This window comes from Sceloporus undulatus, chromosome 7, assembly GCF_019175285.1.
Source record: "Sceloporus undulatus isolate JIND9_A2432 ecotype Alabama chromosome 7, SceUnd_v1.1, whole genome shotgun sequence".
Lineage (NCBI taxonomy): Eukaryota > Metazoa > Chordata > Lepidosauria > Squamata > Phrynosomatidae > Sceloporus > Sceloporus undulatus.
In genome coordinates, this window is record NC_056528.1 from 24,834,242 (window position 1) to 24,851,818 (window position 17,577).

Genomic DNA, 17,577 nt, shown 5'->3' on the forward strand with positions numbered 1-17,577 from the left:
ACCTATGAGTTCCAAGAGAGAACGCAAGGCATTTGTAGGTCCTCCAGCACAATTATATGGTCAACATCTCGCAGACATTGACTACAGACTTATGCTGGAGGCCCTGGAGATCCCTAGAGAGAACACTTCTCTAGGCATTTGTAGGTCCTTCAGCACAGTTCTATGGTCAATGTCTGGTAGGCATTGACTACAAGCTTGTCCTGTAGGACCTAGAGATTCCTAGGGAGAATACTTCTCTAAGGTAATTGTAGGTCCTCCAGAGCAATTCTATGGTCAATGTCTGGCAGACACTGACTACAGATTTGTGCTAAAGGACCTAGAGAAGTGTCCTCAGAGGTAAGAAAACCACAGTGTTTTGTTCTTTGTGATTTTTCCACTTCCACTCGCTTACCCAGCGCATGCCAAAATCTTGCCACTTTAATCCCCCCACCAATACCTATGTCCTTGGCACTGGTAGAGCATCTCCACTTCTCGGAAGACCCGGCTTCGGATATGTCCGAGACGCTTCTCAATTATCTTTGAAAAGGGGGGACAAAAAAGGAAGAGTGAAACAGTTAAAATCGGCAACGGGTTGTGTACACTGAGCCATCAGAAAGCAAAGGTGCCACTCTCTCTGCGACCCAGGTGGGCAATTTTGAAGTATTTCGGATAAGGGGGCGACAACCTGCATACCGAACAGTCTCTGTTTTGGAAAACTACTGAGACGCACACTAAATTTAGCACACTCAACAATCTAAGAGAAGCCAGCGTAGTCCAATGGTTTGAGCATTGGACTATGACTCTGGAGACCTGGGCTTGAATCCCAGCTCAACCACTGAAGCCCATTGGAAGGCTTAGGGTAAGTCACTCTCTCTCCAACTTAGAATTCATGCCATGCCATGTTACCATGGCAGTTAAAGCAGAATTATAGTGCTACAATTATGTGGTGTGAATGGGTCCCATCTGCAGAATGATTGTTTAAAAATATGGGGGGGGGGGGGTCAAATATTGAAACTTTGCAGGAAAAATACATGTTTCCACGCTGGGGAGTTTTCAGCAGAAAATCTCCTAACTTTTTTAGGCTGCCAAGTCTCTCTGGAGGCTGTTTCTCCACCCAATCTTGTTTTTGACCTCTTTTGTCCACCCCACATTTCTAAGATGTTTGGAACAAGACATTTCCAGTCTTGTCGGGGTAAGAGGAGTTCAAGCCTTTGAATCGGAGCAACCAGGCGACTGACTGCAAAAAACAGCCATAAATTTTGGATCGCAAAATTGTCCCCTCAACCTCTCCAAAAGTCCATGTTTCCTCCCACTCCAAGTCACAGAAAAACTATTGTCTCTTTGGGAATCAAGGAACAGTTGGTCTTTTTGCAGCTGTTCCTTTTCTCTTTCTTTAAACTGCAATTGGCACAGAGATTTTGGGACTTTTCCAGGACCGTCTCATTCGTTCACCCCGTAAACTCCGAGCAAGAATTAAGTTCAGACCCTAAGAAGCAAGTAGCAATAAAGAAATAAATGCATCCTTGTTTATCACAAAACAATGCCAACGCTTGCTTATGATCAATCAACCGATTATGGTCACAACTAGCACAACTCTTGCTTATCAGATGAGAGGTGTGTGGGAGAGAACCCGGTTTATGGATTTCCAGACAAGTTTTGTAGGGTGAAGAATTAAGATTATTTTCAGACACCCAGTCTCTTGTATTATGAGTTTATTTAGGAAAGGGCAAGCGATTCAGATTATTTTTTAAAAACCCAATCTCTTGTATATTGAGGTGTTTCGTTTTGCTTTTTTGCAAAGTTGGATTATTAGTTGGATAATTACATTTGTTCTGCCTCTTTAGCACATGGAATTTTTTTTTTTGCATGGGGTTGAGAATTAGATTTCCAGATCCCAAGTCTCTTGCACATGATTTTTCTGGACAGTGGATAATTCAATTTATGGAGCTCCAGACTCTCGTATGAGTGCTAGGGAGGAAGAGAAGCGAATTAGATTATCAGAGGCTTTAGATACCAGGTTTTTATTTTAACCCGTATAAAATGAGTAAGAACAGGAACAAAATCTGGGACTTTTCAATCTATCTGGATACCCCCCGACAGCCTACCCCAGAAAAGGGTTTTTGTAAGAGAATCTCTGCAAGAGGGGCAAGAACAGAGATTCTCTACAAAAACCCTTTTCTGGGGTAGGCTGTCGGGGGGTATCCAGATAGATGGAAAGTCCCAGATTTTGTTCCTGTTCTTACTCATTTATAAATTGTTAAAATAAAAACCTGGTCTCTAAAGCCTCTGATCCTACACCGGGAGCGGATGGAAAATATAATGAGATAAACCCCAGGCGTACGGATCGCAAAACAAAATGAGAACTGAATCTGGGTATTTTCTGGATGCACCCTTGAAGATGATTTGTGGCGCTCTGGGCTCCTTGTTGTGTTTTTTGAGTTGCCTCTTTTTCTTTGCAGCCCAAGACAAAAAGAAAGAACGTCTGTCTCCTTCAGTGGCTCTCCCCTTCTGCCAGTAATTTTTTTCTTCTGCAAAGTCCCTGGAGAGACGCCAAAAACAATGGGCCGAAGCAGCTGTTCCTCTCCTCCCTGCTGCCCACGGAGGTCACAACCTTGCCACCTCCGTTCTCATTGCCCCTCCCCTTGGCCGCCTGATTTCACAACCGTTTTTTTGGGGGGGGGTTGTTCCCCACAACACCACATCTGCGCAAAACAGATGCCGGAGAGGCTTCCAGGATCTTCCTGGGTTTGTGTGGCTGTTAGGACATGCTAGAAGGAACAGGGTTTCTTCTAAAAAAAATTAACCAAGGATCAAATTGGAAAGCTGAGGCCGCAAAGAATCTGCATGGCAAAAAGCGACAACAGTTTGGACTGCTCCATCACACCACGGCCTCCCTCTCGTATGTTTTGAGAACACATCTCAAGGGTTTTTAATGAGCTGCGTGCCCCTTATCCGAAATGCCCTGGGACCAGAAGTGTTCTGGATGCTTTCCCGGATTTTGGAACATTACATAATGAGATATCTTGGAGATGGGACTCAAGTCTAAACACGAAATGTCTCATGTACACCTTATACACATAGCCTGGAGATAAATTTATACACAATAATTTCGTGCACGAACAGAGTTTGTGGACATTGATCAGAAAAGCAAAGGTGCCACTATATTTCCCACCCATGTGGATATTTTGGATTTTGAAGTAATTCAAGATAAAGGAGACCCAACCTGTATTTTACTCCATTTTGCTCTCTTCACTAAGTTTGGGCCCCCCGGGAAAAGCTAGCATCTCAGGAAACGAGCTCGACTTGAGGGAAGCGTTTGTTGTCAAGTGTATTTGAGCATTCGAAATTGATTTCCGCCAGACGCGCACACAAAGCCACCCCAAAGCAGTACGCTCCATTCTGCAACACGCCTCCCATTTTGACACACTTCTCTATCAAGAAGTGTGAGCAGATGGGCAGCTATTGATCCATGCAAGACTGTGGGGCAGGCAGCCCAGTCCTGATTTAGAAGGAAGGAGTTAAAGCAGAAGAAACCAAACTTTAAAAAATAACCCTCAAGGAAACGAACTGAGACAGCGTTAGGTTCACCAGGTTCACGTAAAGAGTGAAAATTCACGCTCTATTTCCTGCCTCTCACTTCTCTAAATTCAGGTAGAGCTTGGGTTAAAGTCGAGAAGAGAGAACAGCCTCCACCCATGCGCCAAAAAGTCATGTTTTTCTATGATACCATTTGCAGCCATAGCAGTGAACCCACTGCACCTAATAGCAAGGTAATTCAACCAAGGCCTGTAAAAGGGAGTCAGTGGCCGGGCTGTATAGTTATTTTTATGCATTATGACCTTCTGACAACAACAGAAGCCACTCAGCAACCCTGCAAGGTAGGGCAGGAAGGATCACTGGGATGTCAAGGACCCAAACGCCATCCAATTCTCTTTGGCCTCAACTCTGTAACGCTAAAGACCTGGACCAAGAATAGAACATTTCCTCTACCCAACTGGGTTAAAACAAAAACGAAAAGGCACTCAAACCGCCACCCTCTTATCCTCATTTCCAGACTGCAAATGCAAGGCAGTCTAGAAAGACCGACCGGCTTATTTACAAAGATGGATTAAGGTCAGGATGAACAAGAGCGGAGATAAAACAAGAGGAAGACAACAGCCAGCCAGTTAGGGATGCCACTTCTCAAAACCCACTTGTGTTCACGGAGCAAACTTGACCCTCTTCCAACTCCACAAGACCGCTCTGCAATTGCCCAAGCAAGACCCCTTTGCAACGCCTCAGGGCTCCCAATTTGAGAGATCATGACTTAAAGGAAGAAAATCCTAGAGTTGGGAGAGACCCTCAAGGGACATCCAGTCCAAACCAAAAGATACCATCAAAGCACAACCAAAGAAAAGAAGAAGTGTGGGAAAGAGAGGAGAGGAGGAAAAGATAAAGAAAGCAGGCAGTATGCGCAGACAGCAAGAGAGACCTTGCCCAAGTCGCAAAGATTTTCACTGGCTTGTCAGCAGCCCAAAACCTGTCTAGAAATTGTTATCTGATGATCTCCCATACCAATCTTGGCCTACCACAAAACCATTCTTGCAGAGGCCATAAAAGCTGGGACTTTCCTCCCAGGCGCATAGTCTAACCTTTGGGTCTGCGGCTTTGCCGGAAACAAGAAACAGCCCCACGTTCCCAGGACAAATATACCGTATGTACACAACTATAAGTCGACTTCATATATAAGTCAAGGGCAAGTTTTGAGGCCAAAATCATGGATTTTGCTATGACCCATGGCAAGGGTAAAACTGAGGAGCATTTAGCAAATTATCTGAAGGATGAAGCAAAGCAAAACAACATCAAAGAACTTAACAAAATTCCAGCTTACTCTTAAGGCTGGATGGATGAGAGAGTAGAGGGAGTCAGTGCTTCAAGAACTGATTACACTCCTGTTTTTCACCAGGGGATGTTTCCTTCTTTTAAATAAGAGTTAAGATACACTACGTACTTTGACCCATGGATAAGTAGACTCAGGTTGTTTGGGTCATTTTTTTTGCCCTAAATTTCTAGACTTATACATGAGTATATACAGTATATATACAGTCAGCCCTTCTTATCCAGAGATTTCTTTTTTAATCCAAGGGTTCAAGCAACCATGGTTTGAAAATGCTTCAAAAATATATAAATTCCAGAAAGCAAATCTTGATTTTACCATTTTATATATTTTCTATGATATTGTACTGAATGGGACTTGAGAGCCTCAACGGATTTTGTTATCCACGGGGGGGGGGGGTGTCCAGGAACCAAACCCCAGCGGAAAACAAGGGCCCACGCACACAGAGAGGTATTTTGCTCTCCTTTTCAGATAGATGTTGCCACCTATCAACACACCTACCTTCACTGCATACTCCTTATTGGTAATGAGGTTAACACAGGCCTGGACTTTTGCGTGTGCTCCTTCGCCAAGGACTTCTTCTTTGAGCTGGTAAACATCTGAAGATCGGAGGGCAGAGAGAAAGAAAAATGGGAAGACCTCAGTAAAGGGAGCACAAGCTGATGGGTTCCTCTTATCCTTCTCTTCTGCACAGCAAACATTCACAGCTACCGAAGTCTCTCCTTGCAGGGCTTTATGGTTTCTGGACCCTTCCTCTGGACACACTCCATCCCTTGAAGGCTCTTTCCAAACTGCATTTTCCCTCTTTCTCCTTTCTGCAGTTTTACCTTTCAACATACGCTCAGTAAGGGATTCTGGAGGCAGCTGCTGTTTACCTTGCCTGTTGTAAGCAGCCACACACATCTGTAATAGGATCAGCTAGTGCCGACTCCTGTTCCTTCCCACCTCAAGCTTTAATTGCATTATTTACTGCAAACACTCTGCTGCAATAAAAAGCCTTGCGTTTCTCCATCCTTGCTTCCACATCCTCTGAATGCTGATGCTAAAAACCTCCCACTAGACAGAGGATGAGAAGGAAAACAGAGCTAGGGAAGCAAAGCTCTTGATCAGAAGCTTTTTTAACTGAGGTGTGTCTGGAGCGTATTTAGCTTTTTTTTGCCTAACTTCAGGAGCAAACTACAAAGCCAACTGTTTTAAAAAATAAATGTATTCAGGGGAGTCCTTTGGCAGGGCTTGGGAGGCACATGCAGCTAGCAAGCTTTGCTTATCCCTGTTTTATGGTGTTTAAGTTTCTAGTCATTATTTCAGAGGCAACCCAAAGCCTGGCTTACATGCAAACTAGAGGGTTAACCGAGTGGAAATCTTGTTACGAAGGGGCCTCTGCTAACCATCACCTCCTTCCAGGTAATGCATTGAAAACGGATTAAACAGACTTTTGGTTTTGGTCCGCTTTGGGACATTTATTGCTCTCTGTTCCTGAACCCCTTTGTGAGGATTTCATCACTGAGCCGCTGCCTGTTTGCTTTTATTGTTCTCTGGATCACTGAAAGGTTGCACTGTGCTTTGCAAAATGGGCTTTTGAAGTTAATATGTAAACATGTTTATAAACGGCTTTTTAAAAATATCCTTTTGCAACATCGTTCTCCGAAGGCTGCGGTCCAATCCAGTGCTTCGACTGAAATATTTTTTCCTGCATAGGGAAGGAGAGAAAGGCACAATCTCTCCTCTCCACCTCACATTGTGGACTAGCGACTTAAAAGACTGCTGCATCCTTACCTTCAAACCTTCCTGAAAAGCTATCTGTTGCCCTGCAGCGTTTTTTCTTCTTGTTTCTTCTCTTGGCATTGGGGATGTCGATGGGTTGACTTGAAGGCATGTCTGTCCATAGTAAAAAAATAAAAAGCAAAGTCATAGTAAGGCAGCATTGCAAACCCAGGACTGGTCCAAAGAAAAGTCTTTCTAGCACAAGCGTGGGATCCCAAACTTCACCTGTTTGGTTTGATTCCCCACAAGACTTAAATGCCTTACTGTCAATCTCCGTGTATAATAATAATAATAATAATAATAATAGAGATAAATTAAGGAGCTTACCGGGCCGAGATGAACATTCAAAGTTAAAGACAGACTCCAAGTGATTTGATTGGGAGAATTCCAGGTCGAATGGATTCTGGCCCTGGTAGGAAAATCAAAGCAAAAAGGAGTTACAGATAGGCATAAGCCAGGTTTGCTTGTTTTAAAAAATGTTGTTAAGGAATTTCTTTTGCCACCAGGCAGGTTTGGATGATAGCCTAGCGCTTCATTGTAATTTTAGCAGGGCATCACATACATTCCCATGTTTATCTTGCTGTATTCAAGTCCCATTTACACATCACATGAAACTATGGTTTGCATTAACCATTAACCATTCCTAGTCCTAGTGAGCATAACCAGTGTTAAGGGAATATTGCAGTCAATATTTGAAGGTGGCAAGATTCTAACTCCAATGATGATGATGATGATGGATAATTATTATTATTCCCTCCCTCGAGGTGGTCAGACTGTAATTCCCAACAGCCTTAGTAAGCAGTGTTAAGGGAATACTGGGAGTTGCAGTCCAAGAATATTTGAAGGTGGCAAGATTCCAACCCCTGTGATGATGATGGACAATGATGATGATGGTGATTTTAAAGCAGCAGAACCAGATTCCCTCCCAGTTTGCACCAGGGATAGGTGTGACTCCAAAAGAGGTCACAGAGGAGGGCTAAGTGACAGGGCAGAACAAGCCCAGAGCTTGTCGAACAAGCCTCGGCCGGAACGTAATTTGGGCCAGCTGGCCAGAGATCCAACTCATAATGTTTATTTGGGACGGCCCTGGAGAAGAAACACCCCCGCGTCTCCTCTGCTGGAAACCAGACCTTGGGAAAAGAAACCAAGGCCATTCAGATTCTCAAAATGCAGCATCCAGCAAAATCTATTCTGCAGAAACCCTCCCTGGAATATACAAGGTTACCCCAAATGCTTGGGTCCAGAAAGGTTTGGGATTTTGGAGTATCTACTTAAGATGGGTGGTTGTTGTTGTTTCCGACCAGGGAGACCCTAAAGCAAACCTATCATGGGGTCTTCTTGGCTACATTTGTTCAGAGGTTTGCCATATCTGTCCTCTAAGGCTGAGAGAGTGTCACTTGCCCAAGGGTCACCCAATATGGGTTTTGATGGCCGAGCCAGGATTCGAACCCTGGTCTCCAGAGCCCTAGTCCAGCACTCAAACACCACAATGGCTCTCATATGAAAAACGTAGCCTTCCAAATATTCTTGGCTGCCTCATTTCACAAGCTGTGCAACTGGGTTGTTATAAACTGTGCAAAAACACAATTGAAAGCAATTAAAACCCACATTGTTAAAACACAGTTCAGCTACTCTTCCTTGTTTGCAGGGCTGCAACCTATCATCCCTATCCTTTCTGCCTCTCGAACTCAATTCTCTGTTCTAATAGCCGGGGAACACATCTGCAGGAATTGCATCTTTATTCCAGACTTTTTTCTTCCCGCTCTTGCAATGCGATAGATGGCCTTTTTCTTTTTTGGAACCGCCACAACAGCAGCGCAGAGCCAAAAAATACGCTGCAAATTTTGCAAAAGGAGGGTTACATAACAAGCCTGGAATTCCCCTCCCAGCGGATCTCACCACCCGAACCACGAGGTGCAAGAGAAGTTGCATCACTCTTGCAAGCAAGTTGGAAGGGAAAGAGATATGTGAGAGGAGCAGCGAAGGGACTGAAAATACGCATTGCACGAGTCCCCCCCCAGAAGGAGCCACTATTCCATTTGATCCGCCCACTCAGCCTTCCTTCCCTTTCCCACTTGAGAGGGAAAAAATAAGAGCTTTAAATGCTGCACTGCTGGTTTGGTTCCTTGCCAGAAAGAAAATAAACCCAGGGCCTTTCAAGAAGCTGCAAGACCTCTGCAGCAAATAATGAGAATTATATATGTGTATATATACATTATATGTTTATGCACCCACACACTTGACATCTTGCATTGTCGGGTTTCGTATTTTATTTTGTTTGGGTTTTTTGTCCCCTGAATGGCGGAGGACGTTAATTTGAGATTACGAGGCAGTAATGCGCCCAAGTGTCTGAAACAATTACGGAGCGAGGCGGAAAAATACTGGCAGGAAACTCCAAGCGTCACAAGGGATGATGGGTGGACCGAGTGAGAAACCGTACACACAACACACTTTGGGTTTGGAAATGGAGGGGACGCATGGAGAGATTTGTGTTGAGGAGATGAGAGATAATGCAGTCTGGCACCACTTTGAGCACATTGGCTCCATCCGATGGGTTCCTGGGATGCATAGTTTGAACCTATGGGTTCCTGGGATTTGTAGTCTTTTGCCTGTCCAAGAGGTACGTTGCCTTGCAAAACTACAAGTCCCAGGCTTCAGGAGGACGGCATCAAACCACATTTGTTTCTGCAGCACAGACATGTTTTCTGCAGGGGAAATAAAATCCAAATTAACAGAGCTCTTCCATATTTGAAAGTTTGGGGGGAGCAAGGTTTGAATCCCCGCTCGGCCATGGAAACTCATCAGGGGACCTTGGGTATAAGTCACACTCTCTCAGCCTCAAGCGAGGGCAAGGGCAAACCTCCTCTGAACAAATCTTGCATGCAAGCACAATTTCAGCCACACTCACACAGCCCACCATTAGGCATCCAACCCCAAAGCCACCATAAACTCATGAAACGTCGGACGCCATAAATCTGATGGACTGGGACGACGGGAGCTGCAACTCCCAAAGCCAAACGCAAGCAGTGACAGCTTCTCTTTGGGAGTCAGGACTGGCCCAACCGGTCCCACAATGCGCTCCAACCCAAAACGCGTCATGCCATCATTAGGAGCGCCCATTAGAGGCCAACCGACGGGTCCGGAGGAGGAAAGAGGAGAAGCCACGCCAAAACACCCCACGGTAGAGTTTAATAAGCAGGGAGGATTGGGGCTTTGGACTCGGTTGCCCCACCTGCGCAATGGGAACAAGGCGGCCGGAGCAATGAGGAGCGCCTCTTCTCTTCAGGACATTTAAGAAGGGCAGGTTAGGTCTCCACTCCACATCCTTTATTACGACATCCAGCCCTCTGGGTCCACTCTGGGTTTAATCTGTGGATCCAAGCATCCGCGGCTCGAAAATAACCAAATATAAATTCCCAAAAGCAAACCTGGATTTTGCTACTTGATATATTAAGGGACGCCATTTAATCATGCCATGGTTTTTAATGGGACTTGGCCATCCATGGACGGTCCTGGAAGCAAACGCCAGCGGATACCAAGGGACCACTGTAGGAGTAATAAAAATAGTATATAATTGTGTATAATTGTATATAATGAGACTTGAGCATCCAGATTTTGATATCCATGGGAGTCTTGGAAGCAAAACTCAGTGGAAACCAAGGGCCCACTGTAGTAGAGGGTTTGCCATGGCCACCCTCTGAGGCTGAGAGAGTGTGACTTGCCCAAACTCACCCAGCGAGTTTATATAACAAGCAGGGATTTGAACTCGGGTCTCCCAGTCCAACGCTGAAACCAATACATGGTGTAGCAGTTTGAGCACTGGACTATGGCTCTGGAGACCAGGGTTAAAATCCCAGCTCAATCATGGAAACCCACTGGGTGATTCTGGACGAGAAGTGACACTTTCTCAGCCTCAGAGGAAGGCTATGGCAAACCCCCTCTGAAGAAACCTGCCAAGAAAACCCCACAAAAGGGTCGCCATAAGCCAGCAAGGACTAGACAGTGCGCAACAACAACAACAACCACATCCTTCCCTGCACTTTTGCAGAATTAGCCTGCTGTTCACATTGAATAAATGTGATTTTGTGCACATAACAAGGCAAATTTGGGAATCCCTGAGAGACGAAGGAGACTGTCCACACAAGCAGAGTTTCCTCTCTTCTCAATGTTGAGCCATGGGTTCAAAACGCCACTGGAAAGGGCTTTCCAAAAGCCACAGGTTGCGAGGGTTGTCCCCATACACATTTCCATCACAGCCCTGCGCCACAAATCCAAAATTGCACCCAGCCTCCTTTGACTTGTTCAATGCAAAAGCGGAAGCCAGCGCACCATGCTCACTCAGCAAAAATCAGTGCCACAACAAGAGTGCACACTCGCACTCTGTTCCCAAGCTGGCTTGTTTTGCAACCTACAAAGGGACGCCTGTGAGAGGCTGCACTTGGCATTAATGGAAGGCAGTGTTTAACAACAAGCACACAAACACACACCCATGTGCCTTTACAGCAATGCCACGAGGACTGTTGTTAACCACAATGACATCTTCCCATTTATGGTTTTCAAATTATAAACCCTATATGCCCACTGGGTGACCTTGGCAAGTCACACTCTCTCAGCCTCAGAGGATGGCCATGGCAAAAAACATCCTTGCCAAGGAAACTCCACAACAGATTTGCCATAAGTTGGAAACAACTTGAAGGCACACACCACAACAACATCATCATCATCATTATGGCTGCATCTGCACTGAAGAAATAATACACTTTTGACACCATGGTTGCTCAACGCTATGGGAATTGCAAGATTTCATGGCATTATTAAGCCAAGGCAGTTAAAGGGGTATCAAACTCCACTGATTCCACTGTGTAGATGCACCCAGGAAAGGCTAGATAAACTGCAAATCCCAGGACTTCATAGTACTATTGAAAGCAGTGCCAAACCGGATTCATTCTGCAGAGCTGCTTTGGAGGCTTTAAAACAGAAGCTGGATGGCCATCTGTCACAGGGAGGGCTTTGATTCTGTGTATTCCTGCATGGCAGGTTTCTATTATCTTGAAAGATATAGCTGGTAATTCATATTTATATCCTGCCTTTCCACCAAAGAGCTCAATGTAACCTCTACAGCTCTCCTCCTCCATGCTTTATTCCTCACAACAGCCCTGCAAGGTAGATCAGGCTCAGAAAACAAGCCTGTAATTAGTCCATTTTGCAGCAGGATGGAAACTAGGTTTCCCAAAACCCTGCAAGGTAGATGAAGCTGAGAAAATGAGCCTGTAACTAGTACAGTTTGCAGCAGGATGAAAAACTTGGTCTCCCAACAACCCTGCAAGGTAGACTGAGCTGGGAAACTATTCTACAGTATTATACAAGTGACGAATCCTTTGTCATTTCCCCTGATTTAACTCAGGGACATTTGCATGCACTTCGAAGAGAAAAACAAGAGTGTTGTGTGGTTTTTTAAGTTTCACAAGTAAATCAAAATCCTCCTCTCTTCTGATTTTACAACTCAGAATCCATGGATCCTTTTGTTACTAGACAGAAAGCGAAATCAACTCCTAAAGAAAGTACAGAGCCACCTGAAATCAGATCCAAAATTCATCCTTTTTAAAATAATAATAATAATAATAATAATATAACCTTTCTGCCTTACCTTAAAAGAACGATGAAAGCCTTTGAGCTCGGTTTTCTTCTGCACCATCTTGAGATTCTTAAAATGCCGGAAACTGAGTGTTCAAATGAAGAAGAAGAAGGGAATGGGGAAATGAAGGGAGAAAAGAAAAGAAAGGAGGAAGGTGGGGGAATTTAGATGGAGCTAATCCGGATCTGATGGAAACCCTGCAAAAGAAACGAGGGTACAAGGAGGGTGTCAGAAAACACTTTGGACTCACAACTTGGAAAACCGAACAAAGTGTGTTGTTGTGGCGGCCAGATTGCAAAGGCTCATAAGTTTTATTCTGCATGAAGCATTGCCCTGCAAAGGCCTAATTGATTCCAAGAAATAAAGGCAATGAAAATGATCACAACCAAGGAGACATTTTGGATCCAGGAATAGATTATTCCTTTTTAAAATACATTACAGTTTGCACACACATACAAAACAAGGCAAGGCACACTCCCCCTCCATCTCTTGAGGATACAAAGCACAAACACACAGACACACAAAGACAAGGGAGGAGGAGACAGATGTGGCCTGGAACAGAAAACCCTCTTTTTAAAAAGTACTCATTTTTTGGTTCTGTTTTAAAATACAATGCAGGGAGGCCTCCCATGGAAAAGAGTGTTCAAATTATTTTGTGCAGCAACGCAACCCATCATGCTTTATCTATATATAAGGGTTAAAGAGGCAGATTGGGTTCTTTTCACAATTCTTTTGTGCAGCAATGCAACTCAGCATGGTTTACTATCCTTTCAACTATATACAGATATATGAGAGTTATAGAGGAGGAAAGGATTCTTTTGAGCAGCAATGCAACCCAGCATGATATACCCTTTTAAAATTACACATATTTCTCTATCTATTTATTCATTTCCCATGTTTATTTGTGCACATTTTGGGTTTGGAAAGCCAGGGCATGAAAGCTCCTGCGCCAAAGGGGGTGTGCGAGCATCACGCTTCTTTTGCACAAGATAGGACTTGAAATCCCTATGTGTGTGTGTGTGTGAATGATACACAACTCTCTTCTTTCACCCCACAGCTTTTAATTTTGCAATTCAATTTAATCCTTCCCATCCTAGATGGGGACAAAAAGGGGGTACATAGGTTTACCCCACTTTGATGAAGTTCATTCTCATTTTGGGGGAGCACAACTTCAAGGGGAGAACTGAAACACCCCACAAAATATGGTTTTAGGAAGGCAAAAGGGAGGGGTTTAACCCCCCTCTGATCTCCAAGCCTTCCTCCAGATTGCAAGGAAATAAAGTAACCCCTCCAAAGGTCTTCCAAAGCCATGTCCCCCTTTTGCAAAAGATAAATAGATAGATAAAATGGTGTTGCAAATGTATGCTTTTCTTTTTGCAAAATATGTAGTTATTTTCCTCGTTACAGGCTCTGAATTTCTGGATATTATTTGGGGGGGGGTTTTTCTTTTAAACACCTCCCCCCAAAAAAAACCCCTCCAAGCCCCCCCTCCAACCTGCAAGGCAATAAACCAGCCTTTCCAAATGCATTTTCATTTGCAAAACGAATACAGATATTTCCCCCTCTCCCTTGCAAAATGGGAACCTTCTGGATCTTATTGGGGGGGGGAGAGGGGTTGATAATACCTTCCTGGCCCAGCCCCCTTTCCTCCTCCTCCTCCTCCTGCTGCTTGTCTTCCACACTGCAACACACACACACACAACACACCCCCTTCCCCCAAGGAACAACACCACAAAACCCCATTCCTTCTTTCCTGCACAGGGTAGTCCTTTGCAAGCATTCAAAGGCAATGCAACCAAGGAAGGGAAGGCAGGCAGGCAGGAAGGAAGGAGAGAGACTCCATGCATGACGAAGGGCTTTGGGGCTTGCCAGGTTTTGGACAAGGTTTCCATGGACTGAGCCCTTTCTTTGCAGGAATCTTTATCTAGATCTATCTATCTCTCTATCTATTCCCCTTGCAAAAGGGATGAGCTTGATTTGGGAGCGTCCTGGAAGGCGATGCAAAGGGGGACGCCTTGCAAAATCCCCCCTTTGCAGAGCTCCCTCCTTCCCTGCCCAAGGCCTGGCCTTACCTTTCGGGGCTCCTGCGGGGCGAGGGCCAGCTGCCCAGAGAGCGGCTCCTTCTCTCTCTCTCTCCTTCAGGGTCCGGGGAAGGAGGGCCCCGCGCCAGCCTTAAGAAGGAGCAGGGAGGGCAAGCCACGCCCCCCGCCATCAGCTGAGACGGACACGCCCCCCGGGGGAGGGAGCATGGGCAGAGGGACCAGGCACAGGAAAGGAGAGAGGAGTGTGCCTCTGGGCATGGGCAGAGGGCCCACTGGGACTCCAGGGAGAAAGCAGGCAGAGGGAAGGAGAAATGCAAGGGGAGGAGGGCCTCTGGGCATGGGCAGAGGGACCAGAGAAGAAGAGGCAGAGGAAAGAGGGTGAAAGGCAGGGGGGAGTGTGCCTCTGGGCATGGGCAGAGGGCCCACTGGGACTCCAGGGAGAAAGCAGGCAGAGGAGAGGACTGCGCCTCTGAGCATGGGCAGAGAGTTGAGTGGGGAAGCAGGGAGCAAGGAAGAGAAAGGGTGAGGGTGCCTCTGAGCATGGGCAGAGGAGCCATTGGGACTCCAGGGAGTAAGGAGGCAGAGGAAAGAGGGGAAAGGCAAGAAAGAGTGTGCCTCTGAGCATGGACAGAGGGCCAGGCAGAGGAGGGCAAGGAGAAAGAGGAGGGAGGGTATGCCTCTGAGCATGGGCAGGGAACAGGCATTCAAAGAGGAGAGACATAGAGCGGCTGCAGCCACAGCATCCCCTCTTCTAAAGGCTCAGTCATATTGCATCATCTCCTTGATTTCCTTTCTCCCCCTTTGGCCAGAGAAACCCCAAACAGCCCATTTCCTTTCCCTTGTCCTTCCTTGCTGGCTATGCCTCTCTGAGCACGTACAGAGTGATGCCTCCCCATGGTTTCTCATGCGCACATGTCCCCCGGTTGCCTTTCCCTGCATCTTTTCCATGGGCCGCAAAATCCTCCTTCAAATTCTTTTTCCTCTGCCCTTCCATCACCAAATCAAGACTGGGTTTTCTTTCTTATGCTATTCAACACATCTGGGAAAAGCTCTTTGGTGTTTTGGGGTTCATTGACAGTTTGAGCGCTGGACTACAACTCTGGAGAGCAGGGTTCGAATCCTCCCTTGGGCGAGCCACACTCTCTCAGCTTCAGAGGAAGGCAATGGCAAAAAAAAAACCCTCTGCAGAAACTTGCCAATAAAAGTTAGAAATGGCTTGGAGACACATAACAACAACTCCATCCTGCCTTTTCACCGCTCTTTTATGTTCTGTCATATTATTTTCTGCTGATCTTTCTCCGTTTGGTGTACTGTATCTCTTTGAACGTAAAAGTTGCTGGAAAGATTAAAATAAAATTTTAAAAGGTTAAAATAAAAATACCGGAGGCCAACTTTAGCAAGAGGTAAGTATGCAGAGTCCCTTCTCTGTTTAAATATTGCGTGTGCTTTCAAGTTGCTTGCAGACTTAGGAGAGGCCCATTAATTTTATAGGGTTTTCTCAGGCGAGGAAACCTCAGAGGTGGTTTTGCCAGTCCCTTCCTCTGAAATACAGCCTCCAGTATCCCTCATTGGTCTCCCATCCAAGTGCTTACCAAGGCCGACTCTGCTCAGACCCTTGTGGAGTGTAAAAGAGATGGCACTACATACCGGTGATGGTGCAGAGTGGCATCAGCCAACCTGGTCTGTGGGTTTTCCCCATGGCTTCACCCAGGGCATCCTTTATAGATGGTTTCTCATGCCAGTGCTGCTGCATGTGATTTGGAAACCATTCCAGTGCAGCAAGATTCTGGATCGGTGCAAAGAAGCAAGGTTACCCGGTCGGTCCGTAGCTCCCAGACTCAGGTGTGGCACCCAAGCCTCTTTGGCAGAGGAGCAGCTGGTGCGTCTGGCTGGCTCTCCTTCCATTTTATAGCCGGTTTCATTACCTTTGCCCTGGGCCTAAGTCACTTTCCCAGCCTGGCTGCCCAATGGGACGGTCCACCTGGACTGCCCCAAGGATGCCCAAAGCAAAAGGATGGGCGGATTGGCTCCACAGAGCAAACCTCATCGGTGGGTGACTGAAGAAGAGGATGGAAAGTTAGAGAAGGCAAGAAAGTTAGGAAAGTTAGAGAAGTAGCTTGTCTCTTCTTCCTCATTCATAACGTTTGCCATCTTGACCACACTCTGGTGTTGGACTGCAACTCACATCAACCCTCAGCATTGCTGATGCCATCTATGGAGAGATGATGGGTATTATAATCCCCAAATATCTGTGGGAAAGTATTGATTTTACACCTTGCATCACGTACATCTACCTACGAAGAGGGAAAACAAGGCAGGACCAAAGGGCTGTTTTGAAACAGGAGTGAAAGTTGACACTATCGGTCAGATATTGATGCTGCAGCAAAACAACTCCTCCCTTTGAGTATCTCTGTCGGCTTCTTTGCCTGCTCCTCTGTAAACCTTGGACTTTTGCCATATATTCGGCAACCGGTGTTATCAGCGCATAAACAGCAGTGAGCAGACCCAGTGGAGATGCCAAGCCTTGCCTAACCCAGAGGTTACCACAATACACAGGCTGAGAGTCTGCACCATGGTCCAAGTTGTGTACTTTACCAACCTTTAGTTACACCGCAGAGGTGCAAGGGAACCTTGATAGTGAATTGCCAAGATGCGTCTTGGAGTACTGGCACATTGGGCATGTTTGATGCACAGTATGCTCCTCCGATGCACACTAGGCACATCTGATCCACACTGGGCATCTGACTGGTTATCGTCCGATGCATACTGGGCTCTTCCAATGTGTACTTCTAATGCATTCTGGGGAGTTCCAAGGTGCACTGGGCTCTTCTGATGCACGCTAGGCACATCTGATGCACACTAGGCAATAGACTGATTATCTTCTGATGTGCACTGTGCTCTTCCAATGTGCACTGGGCATATCTGATGCACACCAGGCATCTGACTGGTTATCTTCCGAGGCAGACTGGGCTCTTCCAATGTACACTGGGGACTGCCAAGGTGCACTGAGCTCTTCTGATGCATACTGGGCACTTCTGGTGTGCATTGGACTATTCCAATGCATACTGGACACATCTGCCCTTCTTATACACACATTGGACATATCTGATTAATACTGGGAATCAGACTGGGCTCTTCCAGCTCAATTTGCAGCAATGGGAGTAAGCTGAGGACAACAGTGGAAAGTGGAAGAGACACACCAGGATGTTGTAAAAGCAGCTGGAAAAGTGAGACAGCAGAGGATTAGTTGGGATAGCTGAAACATATGCATTATTCTGCCT

The 17,577-nt window shown here is 45.9% G+C and overlaps 1 protein-coding gene across 4 annotated transcripts in view; it reads right to left on the reverse strand.

The window, feature by feature from the left end:
• MKNK2 (MAPK interacting serine/threonine kinase 2) overlaps window positions 1-17,577 on the reverse strand; it is a 32,917-nt gene that overhangs the window by 15,112 nt on the left and 228 nt on the right. The window contains exons 2-7 of one of the 4 annotated variants that reach the window (XM_042479944.1): window positions 15,944-17,515; window positions 12,267-12,451; window positions 6,947-7,028; window positions 6,632-6,733; window positions 5,357-5,454; window positions 437-516 (exon numbers count right to left, since the gene is read on the reverse strand). In XM_042479944.1, coding sequence (XP_042335878.1) covers window positions 437-516; window positions 5,357-5,454; window positions 6,632-6,733; window positions 6,947-7,028; window positions 12,267-12,314 — 410 coding nt within the window. In that variant the 5' untranslated portion in view covers window positions 12,315-12,451; window positions 15,944-17,515. Of the gene's footprint in view, window positions 1-436; window positions 517-5,356; window positions 5,455-6,631; window positions 6,734-6,946; window positions 7,029-12,266; window positions 12,452-14,326; window positions 15,848-15,888; window positions 17,516-17,577 lie in introns of those variants that run through there. The other 3 variants (XM_042479945.1, XM_042479943.1, XM_042479946.1) reach the window with 3 other exon arrangements.